This window comes from Ranitomeya variabilis, chromosome 2, assembly GCF_051348905.1.
Source record: "Ranitomeya variabilis isolate aRanVar5 chromosome 2, aRanVar5.hap1, whole genome shotgun sequence".
NCBI classification, from domain to species: Eukaryota; Metazoa; Chordata; class Amphibia; order Anura; family Dendrobatidae; genus Ranitomeya; species Ranitomeya variabilis.
In genome coordinates, this window is record NC_135233.1 from 22,021,616 (window position 1) to 22,032,500 (window position 10,885).

Here is a 10,885-nt window from a genome sequence, read left to right on the forward strand (position 1 = left end):
TCCTTTGCCCCCAAACGTAATGAAATGTATGAAAATGAATCTCATGTTTGTATTTCCGGGAGCGTAATCGCCCAAACTAATAAAATATCCCACAGAGAAAAAATAATCGAATCGCCAGAATGGAGGCGTCGCATGAACCCAGAATGGTCCCAGTACATTGCAGCTGGTGACACCCTGCTCCAACCAGGGGAAGAAAAGTCAGAAAGTGGAGACAGAAAACTACATTTATTTATTTTATCTGACACAATAAAAATATTATATGTTTGGTCACAGAGAACAACTGCTGGGACTTGTAGTTCCCAGAGCCATCTCCACCTTCCCCCCAGTGAGCAGAGGTGGAGGCAGCGTGCTGGAGAGGCATTTCCTTATTCCAGGCGGTCACAGGGGATATCACGGCGTGCTCTGTTGAGTGTGGCCATTTTCTTGGAGCCCTCAGCATAGTAATGTTAATGGACAGGTCTCTGGGAATATGGCCGCCTCCTCAGCCGGGGACAGAGTGTCAGATTCGTGTTTACGCTCTTACACTACGTGCGTCTGGACGAACGTCTAATGTGACGTCTTTACGGCACGCCGGGGGCGCGGCTTGCTCGGGAGCTCCTCCTTCGTTGGCTGTGCGCATGCTCCGTCCCTAAACACGTGGCTACGAGCGGAGCGGAGCAATGGCGGCAGCAGGCGGCGTGTACGAGCCGCTCCCCCCTCCGTGCGCCTTCTCCCCCGGGAGCCGGGACCTGCTCGCTCTCTCCGGTGTGGACGGGCGGATACAGGTGTGGGACACCCGGGGGGCAGGGCTGAGGAGAGAGTACGTGCCCTCCGCGCACCTCAGTGCGACCTGTACGTGTCTGGCCTGGGCGCCGAGCCGGGGGATCCAGGTGAGGAGCCGGGACTGAGGCAGCGGGGGGATCCGGTGCGGACATGTGTGGTACGCGCGGTATCCGTGCGGGGACCGGGACACACGTGCGCTGCGGCCGGTGGGCGAGTCACGTGGGCGACGTTCTGTCACTTGTCCCAAGTACCGCGTCCTGTGTGCGTGTGGGGGGCACCGAGGGGGCATCCAGCCCTGGTTACTGGGGGGCACCGAGGGGGCATCCAGCCCCGGCTACTGGGGGGGCACCGAGGGGGCATCCAGCCCTGGTTACTGGGGGGGCACCGAGGGGGCATCCAGCCCTGGTTACTGGGGGGGCACCGCGGGGGCATCCAGCCCCGGTTACTGGGGGGGCACCGAGGGGGCATCCAGCCCCGGTTACTGGGGGGGCACCGAGGGGGCATCCAGCCCTGGTTACTGGGGGGGCACCGAGGGGGCATCCAGCCCCGGCTACTGGGGGGGCACCGAGGGGGCATCCAGCCCCGGTTACTGGGGGGGCACCGCGGGGGCATCCAGCCCCGGTTACTGGGGGGGCACCGAGGGGGCATCCAGCCCCGGTTACTGGGGGGCACCGAGGGGGCATCCAGCCCCGGCTACTGGGGGGCACCGAGGGGGAATCCAGCCCTGGTTACTGGGGGGGGCACCGAGGGGGCATCCAGCCCTGGTTACTGGGGGGGCACCGCGGGGGCATCCAGCCCCGGTTACTGGGGGGGCACCGAGGGGGCATCCAGCCCCGGTTACTGGGGGGGCACCGCGGGGGCATCCAGCCCCGGTTACTGGGGGGGCACCGAGGGGGCATCCAGCCCCGGTTACTGGGGGGGCACCGCGGGGGCATCCAGCCCCGGTTACTGGGGGGGGCACCGCGGGGGCATCCAGCCCCGGTTACTGGGGGGGGCACCGCGGGGGCATCCAGCCCCGGTTACTGGGGGGGCACCGCGGGGGCATCCAGCCCCGGTTACTGGGGGGGCACCGCGGGGGCATCCAGCCCCGGTTACTGGGGGGGGCACCGCGGGGGCATCCTCATACCAGGGAAATTCTCATATAATCAATCATATATTAAAAATTACTACGATAGTTACAAATCTATTCTTTTTCAGGGATTTAAGAATAAGAAAACAGTATAGAAATAAAAAATGAACAAAAAACCAACTTGAGCTGAAAGAATTTCGTCAAGAACCTAGCGGTGATCCGCTGTCCCAATCACTTGTGTGTAATGGCAGTGACCACCTGAGAATCTTGTTCTAGGGGGCGCTGTGCTGGTATTGATGGCCGGGCGGCCGGTTTCTGTCGCCTCTGATCGTTTATTATGAGAATTAATGATTGAAGATTTATAACTTTTTAAGCCTTTCAAAAAAAAAATAAAAAAAAATAGTGAGATCTTTCCGGTAAGATGTCGGAGCAGGGAGTATGGGGGGCCACAGTTCACTCCATGACTGAAGGGTTAATCTCTAGACCTGGTCAGCCCTCCATGGGATTGGGGTTAACTTGATCCAGATAGGTCACCATGTCTGAGGACGGGGTCTCTCCCGAGGACGACGTGCCATCCACCGCTCTGTTCCTCCTTTATAGGACTGGCGGTAAGAGTGGGGGGTTCACGTGTCCAGTGTGGGATCAGTGGTCGGACCCCCACAGATCAGCAACTTATCCCGTTCTGTAGATCTGTCTAAAAATGTGAATAATCCTTGTAGCGCCATGTAGTGGGGTGCTGCTTCTACCGGTGGGGGGCTGCTCCTGTAGGACTGTCCTGGGTGTTGGTTACTGGCCGCTGTCAGGATGGAGCTGTCACAATCTGCTGGGAAATGTCCCAACGTGCATCAGCGCCAGGAAGGTGACACTGGCTGATCAGTAATGGGGTGACACTGCTGGGTGATGGGTAGTGATTGTAGAGTGAGGGAATGGACATAGGGGCAATAATATCTGTGGGGGTGACTGGGGTGGCAAGGTGGGGTAAGTATCATATTGGGGTCCGCACATTCAGGAAGGGGCTGTTGTGCTGATTACATCCCCTGCATTATGGACAGTAACAATGTGGTAACTAGTGGCGGCTCCTTCTCTTCTGCTGCAGCCGTTGTCCCTCCTGTCAGTGACAGTATTGGGTCTCGTCCAGATTCTTGGCCTCTTGATGGAAACAAGGTTTTCTCCCATCACTGACAGCAAGCAGAGATCTTATGGAGAAGTGGAACCCATCTACTAGGAAGCTGCTGAACTCTATAAAGACTAGAAAGCCAATCGTGCATGAAATCCCCCTGTGTTCCTGGAGGTCGTCACCGTCCCAGCGGACCAGACAGTGTATCATACAGTCATTAAGTGGCAACACCCTCAGGGGATGTCAGTTTATAAAAATAAGACCATGGGGTCTATCCCTCTGCTGCTCTGGTGATGTCACGTGTAAGATGTGTGACCGCTGCAGCCAATCTCTGAGCTCAGTGTGACTCCAAGGTAGACTGCTGAGCCCACAACGCTATGACTTGGCCCTGATGACTTGCCATGGAGACCTCCTAACACTGCGCCAATATTCAGTGCTGATCAGCCACTCCACCGGTCTCTCGGAAGGATGTGACGGGCACAGAGGCCGTGTGTTATGTAGGGGGCGACGTGCACGGCAGGTTGTGTATGAACTCGCTGATGGCCCTCGAGGCAGTGGCCGCTCCAGTATTACATTTTTACATGGCTGATGTTTTGGGGGTTTTATTTCTTCCCAGGAAGCGCATCAGAAAAAGCGAAGGAAATCAGAAGCGGTAGATAAAGATGTACAGTACGACCTCCTCACCATCGGCACAGCCACCGGCACCATCTTATTATACAGTATCGTCAAAGGGGAATTACAGAGCAAACTGGTGAGTGCATCGTATAAGAAATGCCATTAAATCAAATTATCCCCAGAAATAGATTCATACATAAAGTAATTACTATTTTGTAACAGCTATAATCCCCTGATATTCCTGTTTTTAGTGTCACTCTGATCTCTATTTTTTGTTATTTTTTGATTAAATTAATTTTGTAAGATTTTTAATATGAATACTCGGACCTTTTTTCTGGTGTTTAATATATGGAAAGGGTTATATGTGGTTAATGTATAAGAAATGCCGCAGAGCAGTGCTGCCTGCATATACAGGATCTGACCTGTGTGTGTGTGTGTGTGTGTGTGTATACAAGGCGCCATTCTCAGTCTCTGACCGGTGTGTGTGTGTGTTTGTATATACAGTTGTGCTCAAAATTTTACACACCCCGGCAGGATTTTTGCTTTCTTGGCCTTTTTTCAGAGAATATGAATGATAACACCATAACTTTTCCTCCGCTCAGGGTTAGTGGTTGGGTGAAGCGATTTGTTGTCAGACTACTGTGTTTTCTCCTATTAAATCATACTGACAACCCAAAACATCCAAATGGCCCTGATCAAAAATTCACATACCCCATTTCTTAATACCGTGTATTGCCCCCTCTAACATCAATGACAGCTTGAAGTCTTTTGTGGTAGTTGTGGATGAGGTTCTCTATTTTCTCAGATGTAAAGCTGCCCACTTTTCTTGGAAAAAGCCTCCAGTTCCTGTAAATTCCTGGGCTGTCAAGCATGAACTGCGCGCTTGTGATCTCCCCAGAGTGGCTCAATGATATTGAGGTCAGGAGACTGAGATGTCCACTCCAGAACCTTCACTTAGTTCTGCTGTAGCCAGTGACAGGTCGACTTGGCCCTTCTTTTTTTTTATCGTTCTCTTGTTGGAACTTTCAAATACGCCCCATGCACAGCTTCTGGGCTGATGATTGCGAATTTGCCTCCAGTATTTGCTGATAACTTGCTGCATTCATCTTTCCTTCAACTTCGTTTCCTGTGCCTTTGTAGCTCACACATCCCCCAAAACATCAGCGATCCACCTCTGTGCTTCACAGTAGGAATGGTGTTTCTTTCATCATAGGTCTTGTTGACCTCTCTCCAAATGTAACGTTTATGGTTGTGACCAAACAGTTCAATTTTGGTTTCATCATTCCAAATTGCCTTGCTTCAGAAGTTTCGAGGCTTGTCTCTGTGCTGCTTTGCGTATTGCAGGTGAGATACTTTGTGGCATTTGCGCAGTAATGGTTTTCTTCTGGAGACTCGACCATGCAGCCCATTTTTCTTCAAGTGCCTCCTTATTGTGCCCCTTGAAGCAGCCACACCGCTAGTTTACAGAGAGTCGTGTATGTCAGCTGATGTTGTGTGGGTTTTTCTTTGTATCCCAAACAATTTTCCTGGCAGTTGTGGACAACATTTTGTTGGTCTACCTGACCGTGGTTTTGTTTTTACAGAGCCCCTGATTTTCCATTTGTTAATCACAGTGTGAACGCTGCTGACTGGCATTACCAATTCCTTGGACATCTTTTTGTATCCCTTTCCTGTTTTATACAGTTCAACTACCTTTTCCCGTAGATCCATTGACAATTCTTTTCCCCATGACTCACAATCCAGAAACGTCAGTGGCTGGATGAAAGATGCAAGAGTCTGTCTGGTTCCCAGAAACTCACTCAGCTTTTATGCACACACTGATTACAAGCAAACAGGTCACAGGTGAGGAGGAAACCTTAGTAGCCATTCAAACCCATTGGTGTCAACTTCTGTGCATGTTATCAGCCCAAAATCACCAGGGGATGTGAACTTTTGATCTGGGTCATTTGGATGTTTTGGGTTATGATTTAAAAAAGAGAAAACACAGTAGTCTGACAATAAATGGCTTCACCCAACCGCTAACCATGAGTGGAGAAAAAGTGTTGGTGTTATCATTCATATTCTCTGAAAAAAGAACAAGACAGCAAAAATTCTGCCGGGGTATGTAAAATTTTGAGCACAACTGTACAAGGCTCCATCCTCGGTCTCTGTCGTGTGTGTGTGTGTGTGTGTGTGTGTACAAGGTGCCATTCTGTCGTTTGTGTATACAAGGCGCCATTTTCTGTCGCGTGTGTGTGTGTGTGTACATGGTGCCGTCCTCTGTCGTATGTGTGTACATGGTGCCGTCCTCTGTCGTGTGTGTACAAGGCGCCATCCTCCGTCATGTGTGTGTCCATGGTGCAGACCTCTGCTTCTGACCTGTGTGTATACTAGGTGTCGTCCTCTGCTGGACATCGTCTCTGACCGTTCTGCTTTGAAAGCACTTATCCTCTGTGCTGCTGAACACTCGCCTGAAAAATATGGCTCCCAAAACACTTCCTAAAATTTGATTAACCCTGTCTCTCCTGGTTTGCAGGTGGGCGGCCATGACAGGAGAGTGAACTGCATCCGGTGGCATCAGGAGAACGGTTGCTTGTACAGTTGTTCAGAAGACAAACACATTGTGGAATGGAGCACACAGACCTACAAAGTAAACTGGTGAGCGAGACTCGGGATAGTGGGGCGCGCACGGCCCGCCGGCCGCCATGATGGTCCGTTACCGCATCCAACAATCCACCTCAGGTGTTAACAGGATTTCTGGGATGTTTCCGTGGGCATGGTCTTCCATGGACGGGCACCGTGGTATATGCACTTGGAGCGAGGTGACTCGTGCTCCCATCCATGTGTCGTATGGGACGCACCATAAATCCCAGCACACGATAACCCGGCGCTATGGGCAGAGCTTCCCGTGATGACACCAACAATGGTTTCGCTCTATTCTGAATAGAAATGAAGCTACGTCCTCTTGGCTGTCTGAGCGAGTCCACCCCACCTGCCGCCATCCCTACCGCCGCCACGATCCGTCCAGCAGGATTTACTGACCGATCTCTCGTTTCTTCTTTTCCCACCATCCAAAGCAAATGGAAAGGTGACAACGGCAGCGTCAGCAGCTTGTGTATCAGCCCAGACGGGAAAATGTTGCTGTCTGCGGGCCGGACGATCAAACTGTGGGATCTGGAAACCAAAGAAATCACCAGGGTACGTGTCCGCGTCAGAGATGGTGGGGGGACGGGGTACCGGTAATGGTTATGTGAGCTAAAAGGCACAATATGGCCGTGGCCAAACAAGCCGTCTCCTGCAATCACCATGTTGTCTATACCTGGCCATCATCTTACTGCGCCCTAAAAGCCTCGGCGCTGCGGTCTGGTCCTTGTCTAATGCGTTTCTTCATTTCAGCAATTTACGGGTCATTCTGCAGCGGTCACCTCACTCATGTTCATACCGGTCCGAACATCGGCAGACCCTCAGGCTCCACCCGACACCACCGGCCTCTACTTCTTGTCCGGTTCCCTTCACGACCGGTTAATAAGTGTATGGTAAGTTTTGTGTCTGACGGTTTCAAGATCTTTACTTGCTGTCAGTGAATGAAAGCCCGTACTGCACTGTTGCTTCCTCCAGTCCTCTTTGCACTAAAGAGCCCGGACTGCACTGATACATTGCAGCAAACAAGGCAGCGCAGAGGACGCCCCTTCTGATGTCTCGCCGACATGTACCGTATATACTCGAGTATAAGCCGACCCACCCCCAAATTTTGCCACAAAAAACTGGGAAAACGTATTGACTCGAGTATAAGCCTAGGGTGGAAAATGCAGCAGCTACCGGTGAATTTCAAAAATAAAAATAGATGCTCCATACCGTTCATTATGGCCCCATAGATGCTCCATATAAAGCTGTGCCCCATATAATGCTCTGCACCGTTCATTATGGCCCCATAGATGCTCCATATAAAGCTGTGCCATATATAATGCTCTGCACCGTTCATTATGGCCCCATAGATGCTCCATATAAAGCTGTGCCATATAGAATGCTCTGCACCGTTCATTATGGCCCCATAGATGCTCCATATAAAGCTGTGCCATATATAAAGCTCTGCACCGTTCAGTATGGCGCCATAGATGCTCCATATAAAGCTGTGCCATATATAATGCTCTGCACCTTTTATTATGGCCCCATAGATGCTCCACATAAAGCTGTGCCATATATAAAGCTCTGCACCCTTCATTATGGCCCCATAGATGCTCCACATAAAGCTGTGCCATATATAAAGCTCTGCACCCTTCATTATGGCCCCATAGATGCTCTACATAAAGCTGTGCCTCATCTATAATGCTGCTGCTGCAATAAAAAAACAAACTATATACTCACCTCTCTTGCTTGCAGCTCCTCAGCGTCCCGTCCCGGCGTCTCTCCGCACTGACTGATCAGACAGAGGGCGGCGCGCACACTATATGCGTCATCGCGCCCTCTGACCTGAACAGTCAGAGCAAGAGGACGGGAAGACGGAGCGGCTCCCGGCGTGTGGAACGGGGACAGGTAACTATGTAATACTCACCTGCTCCCGGCATCCCTGGCTCCTTATCCCGGACAGCTGGTCTCCGGGTGCCGCAGCCTCTTCCTCTGTCAGCGGTCACAGTTACCGCTGATTAGAGGAATGAATATGCGGCTCCGCCCCTATGGGAGTGGAGTCCATATTCATAACTTTAATGAGCGGTCCCACGTGACCGCTGAATAGGGGATGAGCTGCGGCACCGAAGACCGTGGGACGGGCAGGGGGAGCGCCGGAACTAGGTGAGTATATGACAATCCTCTCTCCCCCTCACCCGCCGCCCCCTCCGCCGATCATGACTCGAGTATAAGCCGAGAGGGGCACTTTCAGCCCAAAAATTTGGGTTGAAAATCTTGGCTTATACTCGAGTATATACGGTAATTATAGCAAACGAGGCTGAGAATCAAGAAGATTCATATTCCTTCACAGCAAGCAGAGATATGTAACTAGAAATGCTCCATGCTCGGTCCTGTTATCACGTTTTCCAATTGTCTTTTAGGCAAGTCAGGACCGAAAAGAGGGAGAAGAGTGCGGTCCTCTCCTTCACACTCACAGAATCTCCTGTCTCTGTAGACCTAGCAGCATCCAACAGCAAAGAAATGGTAAGAGCTCTGCTTCATGCAAGAATATAACTACTATAATACTGCTCCTATGTACAAGAATATAACTACTATAATACTGCTCCTATGTACAAGAATATAACTACTATAATACTGCCCCTATGTACAAGAATATAACTACTATAATACTGCCCCTATGTACAAGAATATAACTACTATAATACTGCCCCCTATATACAAGAATATGACTACTATAATACTGCTCCTATGTACAGGAATATAACTACTATAATACTGCTCCTATATACCAGAATATATCTACTATAATACTGCTCCTATGTACAAGAATATAACTACTATCATACTGCCCCCTTTGTACAAGAATATAACTACTATAACACTGCCCCTATATACAAGAATATAACTGCTATAATACTGCCCCTATGTACAAGAATATAACTACTATAATACTGCCCCCTATGTACAAGAATATAACTACTATAATACTGCTCCTATGTACAAGAATATAACTACTATAATACTGCTCCTATGTACAAGAATATAACTACTATAATACTGCCCCTATGTACAAGAATATAACTACTATAATACTGCCCCTATGTACAAGAATATAACTGCTATAATACTGCCCCTATGTACAAGAATATAACTGCTATAATACTGCCCCTATGTACAAGAATATAACTGTTATAATACTGCCCCTATGTACAAGAATATAACTGCTATAATACTGCCCCTATGTACAAGAATATAACTGCTATAATACTGCCTCCTGCGGATTTCTCTGGTGTATCTCACGTGCTTGGTCGTCTTGTTGCAGCCTGTGAAGTTGGCCGTTGTTTCCCGGGATGGACAGTTGCACTTATTTGAACACACGTTGAATGGGTGAGTGAAGTATTTGTTGCTTTTGCTGCTTTTCTTGTCGGTGATGTCGCCCTCTTCATCCTGAGCCTTTCCTGCTGATTGGAAGCACCGGGAGGTTGAATGTTACCCGTCAGCCTCTTGCCCCTTGGATTCGGCCATTTTTCTCCCCCCTTCCTGTGGTTTCTCTGGCGGCTGCAGTGATGATGCTCCAATATGTGGTTTCCATTGGCTGAGTCTTATGTGAAGACGACATTTCCTTGGCTGTGTCTGAGCGCCGCCCGTCCCTCCTCTGCACCTAGTGGGGGCTCCCCTTAGAGTTTTGTTGTGTTTTTAAGCATGGTTTTTCTTTATCTCCCTTTCTAGGACCCACAAGAAGCCCCTCGCCCCCACTTGTACAGTACAGATAGCGACGCCGGGCAGTGACGAGGAATCCACGCCAAAGCCTGTGCCCATCCACGCCGCCGGGTTCTGCCCGGACCGGCAGTCTGTGGTGCTCTATTATGGCAGCACCATGCAGCCGCTGATTGAGAAAGTGGTACGTCACGCGGGGGCTTAAAGAAACCCGTCTAATTCCTCATCGTTGTGTAGCGGAAATTTCAGCAATTTTCTACAGAGTTGTAACAAATGCTTTGTGTCTTGCTGGCAGTGAATGGAGCGACAAGGGGGGATTTATATGGGAGAAAGTACCAAAATGTGGCGCACAAAGTAATAAGTGGTGAAAAAAAGGTAGATTCACCTAACACCAGACCAGGGGAAGAAGTGGAAATATCTCCAATTTTATGGAACTGATACATTGTAACAAGCAACTGATTGTAACTAGGATTAATTGATGTTACAGCCCAGGTGGGCGGCCGCTGAGGTCGGACCCCCGATAATTCTGTGCCGTGGCGGTTATTGCCTCCTGATCTGTCTGCTGTAACATTTTCCTATTTTTCTTTTTTTAAGGTTCTCAAGACGGACGAGCCGCACGTATGTTTAGTCCGAGACATCCAGAAGACGCTGACGCTCCGGAAAGAGATGACTGTGACCAAGGTGAGAGGGTGACGCCGTCCCATGTCTCGAGATACATCATGGCTGTGATCACACAGGAGACCCCCGTCCGGTCCCTGCATCGTGGTCTGTACTCCAGACTAGGTCTTCGCCTCAGCTGATTACACCTGTCCTCTACTCAGACTTCCTTCTGCTTGGAGTGGCTGATAACAGGGAGCACTAGCTTGTTTTCAGGGCTTCTACACTTCCTGCGATGCTGCTCTGTACAGACTGGCTGTGATGATCTATAGAGAACGGTTTCGCATCTTACCTGAATTGCAGTGATGTGTCCTCTCTTGGCTGTCTGAGCTTAGTCTGCAGTG

At 50.2% G+C, this 10,885-nt stretch overlaps 1 protein-coding gene and 3 non-coding genes across 4 annotated transcripts in view; all 4 read left to right on the plus strand.

Annotated features, from left to right (window-relative positions):
* The first annotated feature begins 579 nt into the window (after window positions 1-579).
* WDR43 (WD repeat domain 43) overlaps window positions 580-10,885 on the plus strand; it is a 19,714-nt gene continuing 9,408 nt past the window's right edge. Inside the window, exons 1-9 of the mRNA XM_077282102.1 lie at window positions 580-869; window positions 3,565-3,699; window positions 6,079-6,200; window positions 6,620-6,740; window positions 6,939-7,078; window positions 8,588-8,690; window positions 9,490-9,554; window positions 9,897-10,068; window positions 10,479-10,565. Coding sequence (XP_077138217.1) covers window positions 660-869; window positions 3,565-3,699; window positions 6,079-6,200; window positions 6,620-6,740; window positions 6,939-7,078; window positions 8,588-8,690; window positions 9,490-9,554; window positions 9,897-10,068; window positions 10,479-10,565 — 1,155 coding nt within the window. The 5' untranslated portion in view covers window positions 580-659. The remainder of the gene's footprint in view (window positions 870-3,564; window positions 3,700-6,078; window positions 6,201-6,619; window positions 6,741-6,938; window positions 7,079-8,587; window positions 8,691-9,489; window positions 9,555-9,896; window positions 10,069-10,478; window positions 10,566-10,885) is intronic.
* Window positions 6,446-6,523, plus strand: LOC143810828 (small nucleolar RNA SNORD53/SNORD92). Its single transcript, XR_013223209.1, has one exon. It is a non-coding gene; the product is annotated as a small nucleolar RNA SNORD53/SNORD92 (small nucleolar RNA).
* LOC143810827 (small nucleolar RNA SNORD53/SNORD92) lies at window positions 9,726-9,808 on the plus strand. Its single transcript, XR_013223208.1, has one exon. It is a non-coding gene; the product is annotated as a small nucleolar RNA SNORD53/SNORD92 (small nucleolar RNA).
* Window positions 10,795-10,874, plus strand: LOC143810826 (small nucleolar RNA SNORD53/SNORD92). The gene has a single exon (XR_013223207.1). It is a non-coding gene; the product is annotated as a small nucleolar RNA SNORD53/SNORD92 (small nucleolar RNA).